Here is a 25,098-nt window from a genome sequence, read left to right as displayed (position 1 = left end):
GAGAGAGAAGAGAGGAGGGAGGAAAGTTTTAAAATACCAAAAATATCCTTGCATTAATATTTTAATTCAAAATTGCCAAAATTATAAATTTCCTAATTTTACTATTGATTTGTGGTTAATATTGGTTCTCACAGTTACCACAAACTAATTAGTTCTCATTTGATTAGGCCCCTATATATATATATATATATATATATATATATGTGTGTGTGTGTGTGTGTATGTGGGTGGGCTTAATGAAATAAGAACTAATTAGTTTGTGGTAACTGTAAGATCCAACGTGAGTCAATCATTTAAGATAATTAATATGTTTCTTGAAATAAAATAGAAGGGTAAATTAGTAATTTGGGTTGATTATTCAGTTTACTATAAATATTCCAATTTATTTTAATTAGATTAATTACTTTATTGTATATATGTATGTATACACACACGGACACACAAGGGACCAAGATCCAATGGCCTTCTTCGGCACACATTGCACACGTACACACACACACACACATATATATATATATATATACACACATAGGTATCATAGTGGTACTATAGTTGGTATCATACTGGTCTCGAATTTTACTTGGTGTATTTTGGGTATCACATGGTGTTCGTCGAAATAGGGTTTACCGGAGACCGGAAGCAAAGCAGGAGAGAGAGACAGAGGAGAGAGAAAAAATTAAATACCTAAAATGCCCTTTAATTAAAATTTAAGTCAAATTACCAAAAATATTAGTTTTCTAATTTATGAATTGATTTGTGGTTAAAATTGGATCTCACAGTTATCATAAACTAACCAGTTCTCCTTGAATGGACCTCCCTCTCTCTCTCTCTCTATATATATATATATATGTATGTATGTGTGTGTGTGTTGTGTTGTGTGTGTGTGTGTATCCATAGATGAAAAATAGCACATGATGCTCCAATTCTCAAGATTATCACAATTTATTAGATTCTTGAATGATTAAGCCCATATGTATATATATGTATATGTTATATATTATATATGCGTATATTATATATTTTATATATGTATATTATATATATATATGTATATATATATATATGTGTGTGTGTGTATATGTATACAGGTGGAGATTCAAACGAGAACACTTTCATTTTACGAGAACACGAGAACATCCTTATCACATGTGATAATACGCGTGAGGGGACCTGTGATTTGCGAACGATGTGTTCTACGACTTAGGTCGCGCCAAAGGTTGTCTGCGTCTATGATTTAGCATAACATGTGATGGTTTTGATGGATTATAGTATCATATCAATAACACCCTTATCACATGTGATAATACTTGTGAGGGGACTTAGTAATGTAAGGGCGACTTAGCCCGCAACCAAGATCCCATCGAAAATCATCCGCGTCTCTAATTTAGTATCACATGTGTATCATATGTGATGGAATGATAGTATCATATGTGATTGTCTATAGTAAAAAAGTGTTTTCGCGTTCTCCTAAAATGAAGATGTTCTTGTTTGAACCGTTCCCTATATATACGTACATATACATACATATGTATACATATATATAGACTTATATATATATATATATGGGCAGGTTCAAACGAGAATGCTAAGTATTTAAGAAAACAAGAAAAATGTCGTTAATATACAAAATCATATATGATTCACGTACAAAATCATATATGATTCACGTACAAAATCATACATGATTTGGCACGACTCTACCCGCGACTTAAGTCACGGCAAAAGTCAAATGATTCCATTTTTTGACATTAATGTAAAATCACATGTGATTTTGTACATTAATGACTTTTTTCTTGTTTTCTTAAATAGTTAGCGTTCATGTTTGAACTCCCCGTCTCTCTCTCTCTCTCTCTCTCTCTCTCTCTCTATATATATATATATATATATATATATGTTGCTTCTTTTTGAGATATATAAATATGTATATTCTCACACACTTGTCACAGAAATATGTACGATCTAATGAAGCTACTATGAAATATTTACTCATAAGTGGGGCAAGCTCTTCTATTCTGGTTCATGGTTTCTCTTGACTATATGGTTCATACAAGGGAGAGATCAAGCTTCAAGAAATAGTGAATGGTCTTATCCATACACAAATATATAACTCCTCAGAAATTTCAATTGCGCTCATATTCATCACTGTAGGAATTGGGTTCAAGCTTTCCCCAGCCCCTTCTCATCAATGTACTCCTGACGTATACGAAGGAGTGCGGTTCAATGCCACCGGGACGTTACCCCTAACACAAATGGGCCAATGACCCTTTGGTTATTCAATTTCACACCGTTCATTATCAACACTTTTAAGATGAATTTATCGTGTAAAAGTTGTTCCATCAACCACTTTTAAATCTCAAGCATACATAAACATTTGCTAAAAGAGCTTCTACTCTAGTTGAGCTATGGCAAAGGTACAACAACTTCAAGCATTAGGCCTTTCCTCTAGTTACGTATAATTAACGAGCCCCTCATAAAATTATCGACAGACAGAAGAACCTCAAGATTCAACTGATTGAGTTGGTATCTCTCTTTTGCATTTTCCCATGAAGTTGTAGAAGTAGCGAGTTGCTCACGACAAAGATTGAGCTGAACGCCATCAGTCCACCTATCAAAACAAACATGTATCAATTTTCTACACTTCTGCAACCTTTGTATTCAAACTTTCAAGGTGAAGAATATGTGGGTTACTTTCTAAAAAACCCTTTTAAGGAAAGGAGAGGAGAGGAGAGGTTTCAACATATATCAAGGAGAATAGGTCCAGTCTAGCCGACATAAGGCTCTAACACACCCTCTCCAATTAAGGCTAGACGGACACAGATTATCCCAAAGTCGCAAGAGGCGCCTAGATGAGTACAAATTGCCAAAAGTGTCGAGCCCTAGAGTGGTATACTTCAGGTCTGATACCATTTGAGAATACTTTGAACCCCATTATATTACTATCACAGGAGCCTATGAAGACATCGACGAGAATAGGTCAAGTCTAGTCGATAAGGGACTCTAACAAAGAAGACGTTAAGAAACATCATAGAACAGAAATTCTGAATCACCTGATAGCGATGGGGTCATTGCAAAATCGAAATGAGGAAGCAGCAATCCAGCTGCAACTGGGATTGCAACCACATTATATGCCACTGCCCACAACAAATTCTGATGAACTTTCGACATTGTTGCTTTTGCAAGATCGAGTGCATCTACCACCTACAACTTTGGTTAGTAGGATAACAGTTCCATGTGAAAAGTAATGAAGTAATAAGGCAGTACATGGAACTTATTCCACTGAAGTCTTTTTTTTCTTTTTTTTGGGGGGGTGGCGGGGGGAGGGGGGCAGTTATATGTAAATGCTTACTTGTGAAAGTCTGTTCCCAAGAAGTATAATGGATGCTGCATTAGAGGCGGCATTTTCCTGTCCTTCAATTTGCAAAGCGATTCCAACATCAGCTAGAGCCAAGGAAGGTGCATCATTGATCCCATCGCCCACCTTTTAGAGGTTGAAGTTTGTTAGAACTACAAGGCATTTCATAGTCCTAAACAATTATGAACATGAGAGATAGTATTGATGTCCATTGCTGGCCTTTATAGATTTAAGTCATGTTAGAAGACATTTTATAGCTCTCAATAAATATGAATATAGCATATAGTATTCATGTCCATAAAATCAAAAGGAATAGGCATTCCCCGAGTTCCATTCAAGTTTCCATATATGGTTCAGGGTATTGAAAGACAAAAGCACGAGGCGAGGCTTACACCTCAACAAAAAATACAAACTTTCATAAAATTGATAACAAACAACACATATTCATTATCAAATAACTAAACCAGTAATTCACGCAATAGTTGAGGTGTGATTTTGGTAATATGCTCTAAATTGGGGGTAACTGTGCTATAACTCTCTGATATTATCCCCTGCTTCTCGACCACCTAAAGTTGAATGAGAGTGCAGAAATGACCATCACCCTTCCTTTCAACCTTTTGTCTTCTTCACCCATCAAATGGTCTTTCTCACCACCTCCATTACCACCACCACTTGTTGATCTTGAGAGTCGAAGTTTTGACAAGCATGAGGGAGGATAATACAGAATAGTGCATGAGAGAAAAGAGGAGAGACAGACCATTTTTAGCATTTCATTTATCAAATGAAGAGAAACACAAGTCGTCTGCCTCATGTCGTCTCATGCCTCCCTCACCTTAGTACACCTCATATTGGGCCGCATCCATGGAAGGCATACGCCTCAATCCCAGCAGCAGAGGTGTAGCCTCACTGCCTCAGAAATCGTTGTGGACCACCTCGACCAATTTTTATAACCATGGTAAGGCTGATGTTTAAGGTTTTCACATCAAAATGTTACATCAGGAAAAGATACCTTGAAATACATCAAACAAAAGAGGGGTGCATAGAAGAACACGAGACTTTCCTTCAACTTTTCAATTTAAAAATAGGCATACCTTGTATTATGGAGGTTAGAATTACAACATGACCATCATATTATTAACATGATTTTACTGAAATAATAGTGCATTGACTCGAATAATTTCACTTACCAAGTTGAATAAAAGAAATAAATTGTCGATACGCAGATGTGCATCAAGTTTATCGCACAGTTTCACTTCTATTGATTATTGAATAATCAAATTGCCCTAAACGGTTTCCTTGATGTGTTCAACATTTTAGTTCTTGATTGATATTCAACATTATGATTATATTTTAGCATAATAAACTGGATACACATTAATATTCTGTGACAGAAAAAATCTTACCATTGCAACACAGTGGCCAGCAGTTTGCAGATTTGAGATGGCACCAGATTTTTGTTGTGGAGTCAAGGATGCATTTATAAGATTACTTCCTATTCCCACTGTCTTTGCTACACTTGCAACTGCCTCTTCCCTGTCTCCTGATAAGAGGACTGTTTTAATCCCCTTTTGCTGTAGCCTTGAAAAGGTAAGCAACAGAAAAAGCAACAAGGAATGTTAGACGGGCAATCGCCATCATACTTTAAGGTTGACATGCTACCAACAGAAATGCAAAAGGATTTAGATGTTTCTAATTGGAAATCTTACTGTAACAGAATAACAAGGTCCCGAAGAAGCAACACTAACATTAATGTTAAATGGCATGAGTTCAGTAGGCAGAAAAGTTGCGGTTAAAGGGGGACTATGAGTATACGTGTCCAACAACTATGGTCTGAATTTGTTTCGAGTTAACAATCTCACACTTTTGTCATATAGACCTGTTGAATATACATATAGGTAACATTTTTGGCCATTCCAACCATATTTGAAATTTTTCGCACTAGAATATGTATTTGACCATTTTATACTTACCAGAAATAGCAACATTACCTTTTATCCTTGACAACTAATTGAAACCGTCATCTTTTAAACTAAAAATTCTAGAGTAACAGGAAAAAAACAAGAAAAAAATAGTGCCCAGGCACCCATTTCTCAACACCTCCTGCACCTTCTTCAATGGCTTTGGTTTTGGGGATTCCATGGCTTCATCTTCTTCAACGACTATGATGGAGAAGAAATGAAATTAATAAAATATCTGTTGGAAATTTTCAATTTCCCCTTCTAGAGTTGATCGGATATACTAATGAATCAGAGATTTTCAATACCCAGTGGTTTTGAGATGTAGATCAAGTTGTTGAGTTTTTATGTTTATAATGTTCAAGTTCGTACACTGGATTGAAGTGAAGCTGCCATGTTTAAGTGGATAGAAAATAGACATATAACACACTCTTTGCTCACGCTTTGACTTGTGGGTTTAAGATGCAGACATATCGAATTTAGCTTATCCAGGTTCTTCATTAGGTTTTGGGAAAGACGACAGGACCCCTGGCAATATAAAACAAACAATGGAAACAAGGCCTAAAGAATAGGGACAACAGCTCAACCAATGTTCAAAAAGGCACGTCATAGCGCGATATGGCACAAGAGGGAGATGTCACTGATGTGCGAGTTCACATGGCAAAATGAGAAAAATTGTTGCAAAACTTGCAATCAGGAATCAGAAGCACAATGAGGACAAATTTTGTAGGCTGGGTAAAAAAAACAAAGCAGACAAAGATAATCATATCACTCACTCTCTTGAGCATCATCTACTGATGTAGAGGGGATTTTTAAGGGAAAGGCAGACAGGTGGAACAGAAAAAAGTTGAAAAAGGTCACTTTTCCAAGGGATCTTCACATGATCAACAGTTGACGATGAACCTAATATTTTGCAATATCTCAGTTTAACTAGGTCAATTTCTTGTATAATTAAACGAGTTCTAGAGTTCCAATGTAGTTTCTTATATCTTACATCATCATGCTAGCAACGATTAGTCAAACAAGATGGGACATGTGGGATCAAATAGTTATATTATGAAATTCATTGACCAAGAATGAGATGTGCATGTAATGTCTAAAGTTGTTAACTTCCATTGATGAAAATTAGACTATGTTAGTGTTTCAAGAACTTCAATAAGGTGATCAATACCCACAACATGAGTCATAGGCGTGATTACGCCCATATGTTAAGAACAATGAAGGTAAAAAAAGAACTAGAAGCTATGGGATGAAATGATCGAAGATTGTGCATGCTCCTGAGTAAGCTCATGTTCAAGGTCCACCACAACTCAAACAATCAATAATATACTTCTAACTAGATCCTATTAATTGAACAGAAATACCAAGTATCAACCCAACGTAAAGTTCTATCACTTTTTCATGAAAAAGATTCAAGGATAGTACCTTTTCACGGTAAACTCAGCATCTTGACGTAAATTATCAGATATTCCTATAGCACCAATGATCCCCTCTCCTTCCCGACCAATGAAAACAACTGTCTGTGAATGATTCGACGATGAACGACCTTCAAATGATTTTTGCATCACATCCTGCTCCAGATTTATTATATCAGAAATGTTTTTCCTGTGCTCGAAACGTTCATGAACCCATTTCATAGAGCCAACGGCAATCAAATGGCCATCTACTTCTGCCAAAGTACCAAAACCTGGTTCTGCCAACTGCCTACTTGTAACTGGAATGTTTAAATTCAATGATTCTGCTTTAGATATGATAGCCTTTGCAATGGGATGTGATGCTGTTTTTTCTACTGCAGCAGCCAATTGGAGGATCTCTGCTTCTCCATGACTGAAAGATGCAACAGCAGAAACAGCAGGTTTTCCTTCTGTAAGAGTCCCTGTCTGGTAATTGCGAATGAGAGACAGGTCAGCAATTTTACTCCACTGTAACTTGAAGCCTACATTGTAAAGCTTGGCCACCAGCTACAGAAAATGAGAAAACAGCATTAACCAAGGGTGTTCAAATACCTTGTCAAGTGTAACAATGTCGATGCCTGACAAGCGTTCCAACACATCACCTCCTCTGATAAGAAGTCCCTGCTTAGCTCCTGCTCAAAATTCATAGCAAAAAAGCCAAAAAAAAAAAAAATTAAAGATAGCTATAAAGTGCCTTAGTTAACTAGACACCTTGGGCATATTGTTAAAAGTATCAGTTCATTTATTTACTTAGTTGGGCCATAGAAGCACAGCAATAAACAGTTAACCACCCGAACCTCAGCAACTCCGCTGGTTTGTATAGTGAATGTGACTAAGAGATTTCTAACAGGATAGCAACAAAAAGTCAGCCGTGGAAGGTATGTTGGAACTGGTATAAGATAGTTAATCTTTTGGCTTCTCTCAGTGCTGTTATATTTAGGAGTAAAGGGAAATACAATATTATTGTTGTTAGCAAGAAAAGCTTTATGTGTAACCCTCTTTGGTTTCACCATTCTCCTTAGCGACCATGTGTTCCCATTCTTGAGTCCTAAATAAGATGGATGTATAAATGAACCAAACCATTTACTTATAGATATTTGGACAGAATTAAGTTTCAACTTTTCCTTTTCAATTGCTAGTTTCTACTATTAACTTTTATTTCCTAATTGCCTGTTGGGTAGAATGTAATGGTGTAGAAAAAATAGTAATTTGAAGGCAGGGGCTGAGATGCCCTCCATGATACACCAGTATTAGAAGATATAGGCAAGAGAAATACTCACAAGAGGATCACTTATATTAGATGGTGTACCTAGAGAGGTTCCGACAAGAATGGCAGTTGGTGTCGCAAGGCCTAGTGCACATGGGCAAGAGACAACCTGAAAAATAATGTATTGATAAGCAAAGTAGGATGGTAAATCTTCATGCAGACATATCTCTGTTACTTTTTTGTTTGAAATAGGGAGCATTGACAGATGCTCATTTTATAAGAACTATCGCATAAGTTTGGGAAGTATAAAAAAAAGAAATTCTAGGATCATCCTCGAGTTGGGAGAGTTAAATCAACAAACATTAAGTTTGGAGAAAAACAAAAGGATATCATGTTAACTGATATCCTCAAGCAATGATAATATCACTTGGTTAACAATGCACCACTTCATGTTCCCTATGACTCACCAAGACATCCGTGGAAAGCTTTAAGCTCAAAAGCAGAGGATTTCCCTCTGGCCCAGAAATGTCATTAAGCAGCACATCTGGAAAAACATTTACCCCAACATAGTACCTTGACAACAGAAAACAAAAAGCCACAAGGATAACTCAGTAAAGGTTGTAAAAATAACAATATACTCACATATCATGTTGTTATCTCCTACGTCACCAGCATCAGCATCATCAACAAGTGTAACTACATAGATGAAAGATCATGCAAGAAAAAATTATAGAACTTCGTAACTATTTGGCCTATCATGTCAACTACAAAAGCCTCCTCATAATCTAAAATGTAGAATTGGGATTTTCCATTTTATACTAAGGTATTACTCACTTAAAAACTGAAAACTGGACCATTGCACACAATATAGTCAAGCATCCATGTCTGGCTTCAACATGGAGGAGAGAAGTACTTCGTTATGAGGAACAGATCTAGAATTGCATCACATAAATTTAAGACAAAGAACTAGCAACAAAAAGACAATCATTGCAGTGATTTGGCTTTGAAATCTAAGTTCTGTTCATTTAAACATCGCATGGCAGTGCACATTGACATTGAGGTTTTGCTTTGTAAGTTCAAAAACACAGGAACTTGCTTATCTTACCATATCTTACCAACTAATTTAAAGACTCAAAAACATTGTACATGAAAGCACAGACTAGAGGCCACTAATGCAACTACCCCAGGGCACACTCTAGATATCCTTGGTGTTGGTCATGATTAATAGCACTCTGCATTGGGGTCAGTATCTGCTATAGTCTTCCTGCTCAGGATTATTAAGCAGGTATGATTATAAGCAGTCTTCCAAGTCTTTCTAACTACTATTAGAACTCCATATTAGTACCTTAAACTTGCATTATTGTAGTAAACGATAAATAAGTAGTTGCATACCAGAAGGCAAATGTTGCTACTGATAAAGTCATAACACTGTACACAAATGGCCCAGCAATCGAATCTGCAAGCCTCTGTATAGGTGCTTCACGGCCTTGAGCATCCTCTACCTAAAGAAGGTACAAAATGGTGCTTTAGACACTGCAAAAACTTGCAATACCATTAGGGGGCAGTATTGATCAGTAAAGAATAGTTTTAGTTGCCATCTATGCGAAGGTATTTGTCAACGTGATGGTGGATGGTACTAAAACCGAAGTTCGCTATACTGCAATGATCCTAGAACCCATACCAATAACAAAACAAAATGGTCTCAGTGCAGAGAGCCAGTTCTCCGGTCACAGACAATTTGTTTGTCTCTAAAGACGATGGCAAAGCTGAACATGCAAACATATACAATACACAAAGAGATTGCACCACAGAGGGAAAAAGTGAAAAGATTGCCCAACTAACATAGAAATTATCTAGGATAATGATTCAGGACAGTCTAATCCCTGCAATGATTATAGGGAGCACATCTGGGAGACTGAGGCCATTAAAAAACTGAGCTAATGAATTGAGTTAGCATGCCATCCTCAACTATAAACTGACTAAGATAGAGTTTTCCAAGTATAGGTTCCGAATAAAACGCACATCAAAGACGAGAACTAAAAGAACTTAGGAGCCGTTTACCGAACACTTACCCGGGTAAGCACTTACCAAGTCACATTACCTCACCGGATGAATATGGCAAGGACCAAGAATCAAGAATTTTACCCGATAAGAGCGAAGGCAAGGATCAAGAGTCTTACCCGGTAAGTGAGGGTGACAACTCTTGCCAGGTTAGTGCTTACCGGGTAAATTGTTGCATACAATGCCATATTGGTGGACTAAAATCTTACTTGGTAAGTAAGTGATAGTGTTAAATTTTACCTGTTAGCGCTTACTGGGTAAGTGTTTGGAAAACCGCCAGTTAATCTGCATTAATATGATCCACCTAGGATTCTTAGGCAAATAACTAGCGTTTGAGAGAGGTCTTGATAGAGAATTAATGATGTCTGTGTCACTGTATGTCAAGGAGAGAGCGTGTATTTCTCTCTCTCAATGTCAACACACAAATGCATTTGCTTGTTTGTCTTCAAAATCTAATCCAGGCAATCAGGCATTGTTACTCAGGATAAAGGGAAATAAGTAATGAAAAAAACTATCTGGAGTATAGTTGGCCAGGGTGGAGTGATTAATCCTTATGCACTTAGCTTGAATTCTTGTGAAGACTGGTAGCCAGGAGCACCTTTTGCTCCTCAGAAAAATTAGTTACATGCTTGCATTGCATAAAACTGATAAATAAAACAAGCATTCATGCTAAAGTGTCGGGATAGAAGTCAAATATAAGGTGGTTGAATCACTGTTGTCAGGCTATAGACGCAGGCATTGTCCAAAAATTTCCCCACCACATTAGCCAGTGACGGCAATGGATCAGTGCCCTGCCATCTTAGATTAACCATCAACATGTCCATGTGTCTTTTAACATATTAAAGACTAAACAAGAGCATCCACGCAGGTGAACTTCCTGATAATTGGGATGTAAAAAATGGAAATGTGTTTACTATGATATATCATCCAATCAATATGGAAACAAATACTGACCATTTTGACGATCTTTGTTATTGTTGAGTTGGAGCCTGTGGAAGAAGCTTCAACTTTCAGTGGACCATCCTGAAAGACAATCATGAAATATGGTTATGATCACGCCGGGGCCAGTAGAAGAAGCACCAAATTCAAGAATCCATCCCTAAACATAATAGAACTTTTTTACTTAGATGACATAAGAGGCCATATTGTGAGGAACATGCCCTGCATGTTAAAATTCCAAAAACTGATATATATACATATATCTATTTATCTATCTATCTATATATATATATATATATATATAATATGTGGAGATCAAACCTAAATGTGTCTTGTATTAAAACTAAAGTTGATATACCAAGGCCACAATGTTATCTCCGAATTTTGGAAAAGGAAAATACTGACTGAAAAAGAAAAGTAGATAAACCTTGATAGCCAGCAGATTACTATCACAACTAACACCAAAAATTCAAGCTAAAAATTATGAGATCGGCAGGAAATGCAGTTAATTTGACAAAAGCAGTCACAAGGTAGGATGGTGTTATTGATGCTATATATGAGGCATAAGTTAATCTCACATATTCCCTGATTTACTTGAATAGTAACTTGGCCCTTCACCACTTGGCAAAAAGTTTAGCATCTAAACTACACTTTCAGTAATAAAACTTGCAATTCTAATTCAGTAGTCATAAACAGTTTCATGTTCAAAGATCATAATTGTTTTGATCTGACTGCTTAAAAATCATAACTAAAACTAGTTGGAGCAGCATACCCAGTTTATTGTTCCGGCCGAGACTAAAAGACCTCCTTCCTTGAAAACAGGAAGGGACTCGCCAGTGAGCATGGACTCATCCACAACACTTCGCCCTGCGATAACTCTACCCTGTACACAAAGTTTAATTTATCATATAAATGCGAACTTCTTAACCCAAGGAAACATGGAATTTACATATAAATCATAATATGCAGACAGGGTTTCCGAAAATCTTCCATCACCAAAACTTTCAGCAACTTTATTATCATACTCAACACTTGGCTCCTTAAGAGACTGTTTATGACATGCTGAAGATATATTTAAGCACTCTTTCACTTGTCAAGTTCTTCATACAGTGAAAACTAAAATAATTTTTGGTTCTAAGGCAAGTGAAAGCAAACGAGTATGATATATAATTACTGTTGCCAGTAAAACTGCTGTGCAGCACACGAAAACTGTTCGAACTAAACAATAAATTAGGACTTCTCACTAATAACCACTTGAAAGAATTATAAGCCCAACAGAAATGAAGGTTGTTTCAAAATAATAAATTTGAGAAGATCGATTCACTCATTATAGCAACTTCAGGTTCATTTTATTGACAATGTAGATTACCACAAGATTATGTGGTTACAGTACGCAGTAGATGTAAATAACAATGGTTAACATGAAAGTTAACAACACTTACATCTACAGGAATAGTTTCTCCTGGCAAAACCAATACCAAGTCTCCAACTCGAATGTCATCAGTAGGGACTTCAATACAGATAGAATCAGAACTTAGTATGCTATCAGCAGATTTATCACTTTCAGAGGAAGATATCACTAATCGTGACTGTGTGGATATCAGCGACTGCAGAGACATAAAACATGTTGTATATTCATATATCAACAAATATACTTCACTGAAGAGAAAAAATCACATTCCAGTACATAAAAACGATAGATTCTTCTTCATAGTTACCACTTAGCAGCAAGTTTGGTGATACAAGTAATTTAGACATATTAGAAGGGGGTTTATTTTCTATAGTGACCATGTGAGTTTCTTACATGAACATGATAGACACAAGGGTACTATTAGATGAGAGGCTAATTACTGGGTATATGAGGCATGTTTATGAGGGCACAAAGATGCGGTTACAAATATAAAAGAAAGTGGTAAACAGATCTGAACATCTGTTTGTGTGATATTTACTTTGATTTATTGTCATCTACAAAATGTTTGTATTTCCCTTCAATGGATGAACCCAATTATCAAAATGGATTTTCTCTTTTGAACACAAAACTGTTGTAACATTGCAATTCATCACTAACAAAGAGAGTCACAATGAATATAATGCAGACATCTAAACAGAAGCAACATTAAATTAATTGTGCAAATTGACCATATACACTATCATGCATTGTGTAGATGTCATAACACTTGTAATATCACTAACTTTTGGGATACTTTCATTGCAGAAAAAGTGCTGAAGTCAATCCTCCCATATAAGGTATATCAAGTATAAATTTACCTAATAATTTAATTACAAAAAGGTTGCTTCTCAATGGTACCACTTCTGAATTATAATGCACAAAAGCTTCCCAAAATGTTTTAAAATTTCATTGAGAGTAGCCCTACAGTAATCATCAAACTTCAGAGGCATGAATTCATGATATAAAAGTCAAACAAATTTGCTAAATTCATTATATTAACTTCAAACAAGTTCGTTAAATATGTAATATATCTGATATGGCAACGTAGATATGGAAGCATGTGTAGACATAATTGATTTCACAATTTAAGTCATTTTGTAAGGAAATGTCACTTGCCATGTCAAATATCCACTTGTGGAACTGCAGCTTGCAAAGACCAAATATAACCATGTGTGTAGTAATAAACAGATAAATAGGTTCATTTTGTATTTTCAATGAGCTATGGATAGTATACCATATACGTACATAAACACGAGTGTTTTCTAGTTCGATGTTTGCAGGTTATGCAAGCAACTTATAGCGCTTAACGATGTAGGAGAATTGAGAATTATGCTTTCTTGAGCCTTCTAGATAGTTTGGAAGAACAAAAATGAAAACAAACAGTGATGCATCTGAACTGATATATATAAGTTTGTTCTATATTCTCAAAGAGCAAATACAAACATAAGGGCGATTGAATAATAAACTTACTAATAATTCATTCATGTCGCTAGACGCCCTAAGTCTTGCCCTTTCTTCGAGTGAACGTCCCAGGAGAACAAAACCAAGAAGCATGACCTGCATGCTAAAAGAGAGCACCCCAATCATGAAAAATTTATGATTGAGCAAACTACCCCATACACCCACCATAGAATCAGAGAAGAAGATATTCAATTCTAAAACAGTAACTCAATGAGCAGAAAGCAAAACAAGGTATTAAGCAATTAAAATGATAAGGACAAAGGTGTCAAATTGAGAAGATATTAGTAAGTGACAGTAAACAAACCGGCTCATCAAAGAATGTCGCATCCCATCCAAGCTCGGGGTTTAGAAGTGAGATCTAAAAGATGGAGAATACATTAGTTGTATGAAATGTGTAAAAGATGTAAAATTAACAGCAATATTACGCAAGAGAAGCTCACCGCACTTATCATAAATGCAGCAATGGATCCAAATCCGACAAGAGAGTTCATATTTGGAGATCCCTTAAAGAATGCCGTAAGACCATCAGATAGCAAATCTGAGAAAGGTTTCATTTAAAGATCAGCTGAATGAGTGACCCCCAAACACAAAATGATCTAATAATGTCTTATTTTTGTGCTTTCTCGGATGTTCAAGTGCAATTTTCCTATTTCATAAAGGGCCACGATTAACTCATTAAGACAACTTATCTCTTTTATATAACTTGTTAAATGGGTAATTGTTTTGTTTTTTATTCTAGAACACACCATGTTGCCATCTTGGGCACTTGAGATATAAATAACCCAAACCTGAATGGGTTGAAGCAATATTGTGGATTTTGCCAACGCCAAAACCTTGTTGAAACAGATTAAGTCGAAAAGAATCATGCATCTGTGAATAGTAAAGTTCAGTTTTACTTGATGTATGTTCTTTTGAGTTCCTATAAGCCATCTAAACAGTTTTCCATTGGCATGTTTTTATAGTTATTTAATATTTGGACCAAGAAGGATTTATAATGTGAATTCTTCCGTGAATGGGAATTGTGAGGTATTTGATATTAGTCATGCCTAGTTGTGCAATGCTCTCGTGGTTCTACCTTGTACACTATAAACTTGAGGATCTGAATTCAAATAAGATAAACTTGGTAATTGTGTGTGTATATATCGATTACAATCAGGGATATATATAAGATATACATTTACACTCTAGACCCTCTAATATAATTATATATATATATATATATATATATATATATATCACACTTAATTGTCTAATATTCCCCCGCAAGCTAAGGCCGGGGAGCGACCTGTAGCTTGGAAAGTAATAGGAGAAACCATTGTGAAGGTAGCGGCTTGGTAAACACGTCTGCAATCTGATCATCTGTAGATATAAACTGAACTGAAAGCTTCCGTTGCACAACCATTTCTCGAACAAAGTGAAAATCAACTTCTACATGCATGGTACGGGCATGAAAGACAGGATTAGCTAAAAGATACGTAGCACCAAGATTATCACACCATAAGGTAGGAACCGACTTCACAGGAACCCGGAGTTCGCGCAGTAGCGTTTGAAGCCATGTGAGCTCAGCAACAGTATTGGCTAGAGCCTTGTATTCAGACTCCGTTGATGACCGAGAGACAGTCCTTTGTTTTCGTGCAGACCATGATACTAGGTTTGAACCAAGATAGATAGCATATCCCCCAGTGGATCGACGGTCGTCAGGGCAACCAGCCCAGTCAACATCGGAGAAGCCAGTCAGGGAGTTGTAAGCAAAATCAGTGTAGGCATGAAGGATTGTGCCTGAATCATGCATGATTTGTAAACCATAGTCAGCAGTGCCTTGCAAGTAACGAAGAATTCGTTTGACTGCCGTCCAATGATTTTCAGTGGGGGACTGCATAAATTGGCAGACTTTGTAGACTGCGTAAGTAATATCCGGACGAGACAATGTCACATACTGAAGGGCACCCACAATTTGGCGGTACTTGACCGGATCAGCAAACGTAATGCTATCACCAAGAGCAAGATTAGCATTAGTGGTCATAGGAGATGAAGTCGGTTTAGCATTAGACAGACCTGCGCATTGCAAGAGTTCAAGGATGTATTTCCGTTATGATAGAATCATATCATGACCCTGACTGGTCACTTCAATACCGAAAAAATAAGACAAGCGACCCATATCCTGAACAGCAAAAGATTGGCTAAGACGTTGTACCATTTTGTCAATAGCCTCCGGGCTGTTTCCTATCAAAAGAATGTCATCAACATAGACTAGCATGTACAAAATGGTGCCCCTGTGGGAGTAAATAAACAAGGAAGGGTCTGTTTTGGAGCCCTGAAAGCCAAGAGAATGAAGGACCGTAGAAAGTCGATGAAACCACGCTCTAGGGGCGTGCTTTAATCCATATAAGGATTTGTGAAGTAGGCAAACATGATCGGGTTTGTCCGGGTCAACGAACCCTGGTGGTTATTGCAAATAAACTGTCTCGTTGAGATCACATGTAGGAAGGCATTTTTCACATCAAGTTGCCTTAGGTACCATTTCTGTGTTGCGGCCAGAGATAGAACAACACGTATGGCGGTCGATTTGACCACGGGACTGAACGTCTCCTGATAATCAATGCCTGGTTGTTGCTGAAACCCTTTGGCTACTAGTCGTGCCTTGTAACGTTTTATTACCCCTGTTTGGTCCCTTTTTAATTTGTATACCCACTTGCAATCAATTACGTTGGAATTTGGAACACGTGGTACTAATGTCCAAGTATCATTCCGCATCAGCGCCGAATACTTGTCAGCCATGGCAGTATGCCACTGAGGGTACCTGTTAGCAATAGTAAAGGTGGTCGGTTCGGTGTCAGGTGAAGGATGATGGGTATGGTATGAGGAGGCATTGTAAGGTTTGGTTTGTTTGGGATTGGGGCGTAGGTTGGGTGGTCGAGTACGGGTGGGTTGTTCGGTGGTAGAGGAGGGGGGGTAGGGGTAGGCTGCGGTGGTGGTTCGGTGACTATGGAACGGCGGTGATAGGTGTGGATAAGGGGTGGTTGGGCCGTAGGGTGGTCATTAGGAGGGGTGGTGGTAGGTGTTGTTTCTTGTGGGACAGTATGCACTGTAGGTGCGGTGGAGGGTGTCGGTTCTGGTGGAGCAGAATGTTCATTAGGTCCTGGGGAGGATGAAGAGGTGGGTGGGAGGTCAGATTTGGGATAGGTGGAGACGTAAGGATTTGGAGTGGTTGGAGTAGGAGTTGTTGGAGGAGATGTTTGGAAAAGAAATGATTGTTCATTAAATCGAACATGACGGGCCACGTAAAGACGATCAGACTSTGGGTCGTAACACCGATAGCCATGATGAGCGGTGCTGTAACCAAGGAACACACAAGATGTATAGCGGAAGTCAATTTTATGTTTATTGTATGGACGGAGATGAGGGTAGCATTGGCATCCAAAAACCYGAAGAAAGGAAAAWTCGGGTTTGTGTTTGAACACATGTTCAAATGGTGAGGTGTTTGAGTTGGTTCTAGATGGCATTCGATTAATAAGATAGACTGCAGTGTCAAAAGCAAAATGCCAAAACCGTTGTGGAACATRGGATTGARCAAGTAAAGTAAGACCGGTTTCAACAACATGTCGATGTCRTCGTTCAACAAAGCCATTTTGTTCGCTTGTATGGGGACATGAGAGGCGATGGGTGATGCCGATAGGAGAAAAGAATTGAGAGAGATTCCGAAACTCGCCTCCCCAGTTTGTTTGGACAGATTTCAGTTTGGTTTGAAAATGTCTTTCAACCATCGCAAGGAATCGTTTAAAAGTGACATAAACATCAGATTTTAGTTTTAATGGAAAGATCCACATAAATATGGAGTAATGATCAACACATAGTAGAAAATAATTGTGACCATCAAAAGAAGGAACAGGAGCRRGCCCYCATACATCACAGAAAACCAAATCCAAAATGTGCGAACTTTTATAAGTAGATGGTAACAAATGAAGTTTAGACGATTTGCCAACAGAACATGAATCACAAAAAGTACTAGCACACTTATATTGTAAAGGTAAATGATATTTAGATAACATGGACTTCAAAAGTTGTGGATGTGGATGTCCAAGTCTTTGGTGCCATGTGGTGGAAGAGGCACGTGTGGCAGAAAACGACCTTTTCTGAACAGACTGAGGCTGAGGAGGACGGAAGGAGTAGAGACCACCATTACTTGGACCAGTGAGGAGGATAGTGTGTGTGAACTTGTCCTTCACAACAAAAAAAGTAGAGTGAAATTCAAAGTACACATGGTTATCAAAACAGAATTTTTGAACAGAAAGTAAGTTCTGTTTTATGTCAGGTAYGTGTAGTATGTCTTTAAGGGAAAAGGTTTTGTTTGGTGAATGAAGTTGTGAGGAACCAATGTTTAGAATGGGTAAACCCTTACCATTGCCAACGTGAAGGTTGTCCTCACCGTAGTAGGCCTCAGAGTTATCAAAGCTAGATAGGTCCGGTGCAACATGATGGCTAGAGCCTGTATCCGGAAGCCAAGCTTGTGACCGGTAATTTGTAAAGTTGGCAGAAGGTGGTTGTCTCGTCCTCATAGGAGCAGGGTCGCGATTGGGGCAATGAGACGGGATATGACCAATCCCACACCTGTTGCATGTGCCAAAAACAGTGTTTTGATTAGAAGCCCAACTAAATTGATTACGGTTACCTCCTCCTTGACTTCTGTTGTTGTAGTTTCCTCGTCCGCGTCTAGAATCACATCCACGGCCACGGTTATTCCCAGATCTGTTGGTGTAAAAGGCATGTGCAGGTTGTGCATTAACAGGCTAAACTTGAAGACCAAGTTGTGACAGAAGCTGTTGAATAGCTTGAAGTTGATCCGGTTGAGGAGTAGACGAGGTGGCACCAGGAACCGCTGAGTTGCGGTTGTTCGTGACAGTCGAGAATGCTTGAGGCGGAGAGATGTCAGTTGCAGATTTCTTGGTCATGTAGTCATGGTCTGATAGCAGGCCATGAAGTTCTACAAAGGCAGTTGGGAATTAGCGACCAAGGAGTGTTGACTTCAGCCTGTTGTATTCTTCTCTAAGACCCGAGCTAACCAGCATCACCAAATCTTTTTCTTTCATTGGCGAGAGCATCAGCATATTCTTGAGCCCTGGTCAGGTATGCGGAGGAGGTTTCAGCAGGCTTCATCTCTAGTTTAAGAAGCTGAGTTTTTAGGGTGTATTCCCTAGATGATGTGTGAGGAGCGTAAGCACGTTCAAGAGACAGCCAAAGATCACGGGAGGTAAGTCCTTGAACGTGTTGGAACGACGCCTCAGAGATTGTAAAAATAATCAGCATCCGTACATGTGCATCATTGGAAACCCATGCTGTGTAGTTAGGATTCGGTTGTGGTGGAGGCACTATGGTGCTGTCGGCATCTTTTCCAGATGATGATGATGATGATGATGATGAGATAGTCATCGGTGGACAAGGAATGGTGCCATTAACATAGCCGAACAGGTTGTTTGTGACAAGGAACGGTTGAACCATTGTCTTCCAATAGCCATAGTTGTTTGGTGATAAAGTGAAGCCAAACTTGTGGGAGTTATAGGTGGTTTTCTCGGTTAGAGTGAAAGCTGCAACAGTTGTCATTGGACAGAAGGTGAGGCAGCCGTAGGGTAGAAGACGGGTGCGGTAGCTTTAGGGTTGCCTTGTGATGGCAGCGGTAGGGCGGCAGCCGTAGGACGGCAGCGGTAGGGCGGCAGCCGTAGGACGGCAGCGGTAGGGCGGCAGCGGTAGGGCAGCGGTAGGGCAGCAGCCGTAGGCGTTTAGGGCCGGCTGCGGTATGGCAGCAGCCGTAGGGCAGCAGCTGTAGGCGTTTAGGGCCGGCTGCGGTATGGCGGCAGCAGTAGGGGAGCAGCCGTAGGGCAGCAGCTGTAGGGCGTTTAGGGCCGGCTCTGATACCAAGATAAACTTGGTAATTGTGTGTGTATATATCGATTACAATCAGGGATATATATAAGAGATACATTTACACTCTAGACCCTCTAATATAATTATATATATATATATATATATATATATCACACTTAATTGTCTAATAAAATACCACACTTGGTGAGTTGGTGGATGACCTAATGAATCACAAGGGTGGGTGCAAAGCGAGAGGTAAAAATGTCTGCAAACACCTGATAAACTCAGATACAGATCAGGTTTCCATGTACTAAAAAGTATCATATTGGTCGGAGCATAATGGTCTGGCTGCCTAACCTCTCTATTAAGGTAGTATCCCATCTTGTCTCATGACCAAATGCACCCTCCATGTAAGTCACTTGCCTCTAAAAACTGATCTATTTTTTGTTAGAATATCAACAGAATACAGAACTTCATTATTCTAGTACGGAGTAAAACAATAAGGGTGTGTTTGGTACATGGCAGGATAGAACAAAAAGTTGTTGTCTTACTTTTGTCACGACATAAACAAAAATGCATTTTTTCCATCAAAATAGGTGGAACAAAAATAAGGGAGACGGGACTATTTTGCTAAATTACTAAACTACCAAATAGTCGTTGAAACCCTAACTCTTTCACCCTTCACACGTGGCCTGCCTTCCTCTCCCCCGTCACCAACGTATCCCTCTCGTCTGCTCATCGCCATCCACAACTCCTCCTGACCAATCCAAATTTCTGTACACTTGCTCGGTTGCTCCCCCTCCCACTCCATCGCGGGTGTACTAGCTGAAAAACTCTCTACCTCCGGCAATTCACCCTCAGCTACTTCAAGCTACCATGAACTCAATTTACCAATAAATTTGCTTTACTTATATCTGACTTCTCCTTCCTGGTTGCTTATATCTTTATCATTAGACTCCCATGTCAACTCACCTGGCTTTCCAACCTACCTTCACGAACTTGCTGATTCTGCAATTACTTCAAATTCTTTTTATCTGCACATCCGCTTTTCTGGTGTGTGTTTGTACACTACTGGTTTCAATGTTTTCATTTTTTGGCATCTAAATAAAATTCAGTAATGGGTTTCGCATTTCAGTTCATAAGCTTTTATACCCATCAACAAATTTTTGACTGCTTTCTAAATCTTGTGTGCATGTGTGTAAGCTTGGGTTATAAAAACGTGGTTTTGGATGAGAATTTAGACGCTAAATTTAACAAATTTGGTCTGAGAAGTTCAGAAATAGAATATAGAAATTATGCATAATTTTTAACCAATAGAATTAATAATAATGTATGAACGTTTATAAATATAGTATATCAATAAAGGATGAATGTTTATGCACAAAATTATGCAAGTATTTAGATGACTTGTATCATTTATAGCTATTATATAATTAAAATACTTTAAGCAGCATTTTGGAGGCAATTCATACATTTTAACATTATTGTCTTGTCCAGCTTACCAAACTATACACACAACTCGCCCAATCCTGTCTAGTCATACCAAACACCTCAACACCTGACAGACAACTAGTCCAGTCCAGCGCAGGCAGTCCGTGTATCAAACACATCCTAAAAGAACATAAATCGGGGAAATTTTGATATGACATCAAATGATTTTCAAATTTAAATTTTTATATCTACTTTAAGTCAACTAGTTAGTTATCTTTGATAGTAATATATAACACTTCTAGCAATATATAAGAATCCAATCCTTCAAATGGTACTAATTTGGATTTATGTTATTCGTCATGATTGTAATCTTACTAGGCTCCCTAGATTTGTAATGCAAAAAGGATTTCTCTAGTTCCTTCTTTTAGTGAGTGAAAGAAAAGTTTCCCGCTGCCATATCATGTTGCATGCTTTCATGTACCAACATAAATCCCTCTTAATTTACCGTTTCAATATTGATTCATCATTCATCCTTGAATGGATTATTCCAAAGATTGGTCATTTCTCTCCAAGCTTCGATAGAGATCAATAATCACTAAATTGATAATTCATAATTATACCTAGCATGCCTTATATGTATGGGAACATTTATGAAGTACAATAATGATATCATGAGAACAAGTTATATCATCAGCTTGCATTACAGAAGTGTCATAATCCACTATATCAATATATTGTAGAATTAAGTCACACAGAGAAGTTGACAGCTTTGATCTGATAATTGTTTGAGGACACTTGGAAAATTATGGTAGTATTTATGTTAGTATACAATACAAGGCATATATTTGAAAGAGGAAACTTGGATCAAGGTATGAATATATCTTGTTAATCAAATACAATTTAATGAATATGTATAATTGATCCAATGGAATAAACCAAAACCAAAACCAAAACCAAAAAGGCCAGCAACAACTATTACCAACCTCTTCCAGGTCCCAACAAAGCCCCAACAGCTAAACTGCCCTTGAAATAGGAGTTGTGAAGTATTTCCATTAATGCGCCTGTAAAAACCAGGCTAAAGCATTTCAGGTAGCAAAAAGACAAAGCACTATACTAGGAAGCACTCTACATTATCTAGCTAGCATTCGAGAATAGTTTCTGCTAGAGTGATCATCCTTTGTACCCATTGTGATTGGCTTTAGTTTTCAAAAGAACATCATGGTTGCAGAAATCCCGAGGAAAACTTGAACATTTATAACCATTGTGCTCAGCTTTCGTAACAACCATTGTAGTTGCAGAAACTGAGGCAAATAAGTTCTAATGTTCCAAGTATAGAACCTTTTTCGGGGATTCTTGGAGACTTCCATAAAATAAAACCGTCGTACTTACAAAAAAAAAGATTTAGCAACTAAACTCAAAAAGTAAATATTTCAAAGTGATACCAAAAGTGGGATTCAATCGAGAGGGGGAAAATATTTTACCGAACCATAGAAAAAGGGTCAAAGCTAAAAATAAAACTGACGGCAGCCATTTTGAATCAAATTTTTCGATTGTTGGCAACGCACACTACTGGCAAAGGTCGAATGATCACAACTTCAGGGGGTACAAGATTGAAAACAAAGGATGATGAAAGAATTACCATGACCGATATGAATGCCGAGAGAATGCATTATATGAGAAGCATGCGATCCACAGCATAAAGCAACTAAAGTCCAAGCAAAAACAACCCTATTTCTACTCTCAATCATCAACGCCTCTTTCCTTGCCACCGTTTCCTTCCATTTCCTCACTTTCTCTTCAATCCCTAACCCCGACGCCCTCCTGTTTGATGGAAATCCACACTCCGTCAACCTCCGAGCGAATTCCTCCGCCGCATTCACACCACTCACCTCCGCATCAGCAGTCAACCTAATCGCCGCCGTCTCCGTCAACATATTGACCACCACCGATTCCACTCGCTCGTCAGACGACAAGATAGACTTGACACGTGAGACGCACGCGCCACACATCATTCCAGTTACATCGAGGAGCACAGAAGGATGGACTTCCCGGCCTGGTTGTTGAGACGTGGTCTTGGAAGCAGAGTTGAGATCGACTGCCTTGGCGACGACGAGGAGGTTAGGAAGTCGTTTGTGAACGATACGTGGCGGATGCAGGTAACGGTAACCACGGTGTCGCTTGTAGTCAACATTGCAGGTGAAAATGCGGTGGTTGGAGGTGGTGGACTGGTGTTGAAGTGGGAGAGAGATGCGGTGGAGATCGGTCGTCATTGTGTGTCTCTGGGAGAAAGAGAGTTGATCATAACCGCGTGAATTGGCAATAAAAAATTAATTTTCATTTCAATCCCTATACTATCGTTTATTTCAGATTTCATCCATATATTTCTTTTTTAACCAATAATTTGCATTATTTGAAACTAATTTTGATTTTTAATCATTAAATTTCTAAAATAGTTAGATAAGTTTGAGTAAAAAATAATATTATTCGTGATATAAATTATGTTTGTAAATGAAACATTTTGGTTTTGAATTTTTGCATAACTTTTAGGGACTATATTGGTGTTTAGTAACAATCTTCAGGGGCTAAGTGAAAATTAACAATTTGCGAAATATATCACGTGGCAATTGACTGGAGATGGAGTCACGATTAACATGCGGTCCGTATTTTATTTACAAACTGGATATACAATTTATTATTATTATTATATAATTTAATTTTTTGTAGAAGGCATAGAAAAGCCATGTTATAATACAGAGTAAATTATAATTTTGGTCCCTGTTATTTGTCAAAAATAATACTTTCATCCTTGTAGTTTTCAAATTAACAAATGACTATCATATAAAAACTTTCAGATTTGATTATTCTCTTTACTGATCGTCAAAAAAATTTCTTAAATGAAAATCATTTTCATTTTCATTTTCATTTTCTTAACGATATTTTTGTCGTTTATCCAATCAAAATTGATTTTATGATCTTAATTTTGATTGGTTAAAGACAAAAAACTGTTAACAAAACGAAAATGTTTCTTAATTAACGAAATCTTTTGATGGTTGTTGGAAGGAAGAATCAAATCAAAATATTTTACAAACCATCTTATGGTTTTTATTTTTAACAAACTATAGGGACTAAATTTGTAACTTATTCTATAATATAATATTAAATCGTTAAAAATAATAAATGGGATACATCCGAACCCAATCATGGAATGGGAGGTAGGTGGATAATTTAAAGCATTTATATTGTGCAACTTTCACGTTAATGTAGACTTTAGTTCTACCTAACCATCACATTCCGATCCATTTAATTTGTAGATACTTTGTTTTAGTTATCCGAATTGTCAAAAACAAAATAAATTCAAATCGATTGTTTATTAAACAATTTGATCGATATGTGATATATGCGAAAAAAATGGTGTAAAAAAGAAGAGTTAAGATGAGAATTCTAAGAATGCATCTGGACCATTGATCTCTTTTAATCTCAAATTCAATCATAAATCGTGCTTGATACGGGGCTTGATCCTGTACATTTCATCTTAATATACAGCCAAGAGTGAAAATTTCTTCTTACGTTTATCATTTTATCTCTCTTTTTCACTGGAACTTAACCCTTTATAAATAAACAAAAATGTCCCTTAGTCATTTACTCAACTCATTGGCGAAGCTGGCTAATGCCTAGGGTTATCGTGGCAAACCCTAGAAACCGAAACTCATATATAATATATAGTCAAAAGTAAGATGTTTTGAAAAATTATACTCTCACCGACACAGAAATCCACCATCTTTTTTTATATATATAAACTAGTTTGGGAATCGTGTGTTACGCGGTAGTATGAATACTTGGATTAATGATCTGATGGTTGTCTATATAAATATATATTAGTTGTTAATAGAATCATCAACAAATAGTATTCAAATCATTCAAAAAATTAA

General features: G+C 37.6%; 1 protein-coding gene across 1 annotated transcript; it reads right to left on the bottom strand.

Moving 5' to 3' along the window:
- Positions 1-2,272: 2,272 nt before the first annotated feature.
- Positions 2,273-23,439, bottom strand: LOC112500690 (copper-transporting ATPase PAA2, chloroplastic). The gene is made up of 17 exons (XM_025104241.1): positions 22,809-23,439; positions 22,153-22,230; positions 14,320-14,417; positions 14,184-14,237; positions 13,889-13,975; positions 12,411-12,575; positions 11,741-11,851; positions 10,984-11,052; positions 9,361-9,470; positions 8,436-8,541; positions 8,071-8,137; positions 7,314-7,393; positions 6,733-7,187; positions 4,756-4,930; positions 3,347-3,478; positions 3,048-3,198; positions 2,273-2,605 (listed from the first exon to the last, which is right to left on the bottom strand). Exons 1-17 carry the CDS (start codon positions 23,437-23,439, stop codon positions 2,505-2,507), a joined length of 2,670 nt encoding a protein of 889 aa, XP_024960009.1. The 3' UTR covers positions 2,273-2,504.
- Positions 23,440-25,098: the final 1,659 nt, after the last annotated feature.

The sequence above is a fragment of the Cynara cardunculus genome (genome assembly GCF_001531365.2).
Source record: "Cynara cardunculus var. scolymus isolate 2C chromosome LG 17, CcrdV1, whole genome shotgun sequence".
Classification (NCBI taxonomy): domain Eukaryota; kingdom Viridiplantae; phylum Streptophyta; class Magnoliopsida; order Asterales; family Asteraceae; genus Cynara; species Cynara cardunculus.
Note: the sequence above shows the minus strand (reverse complement) of the source record. Positions and strands in the feature narration are given on the sequence as shown.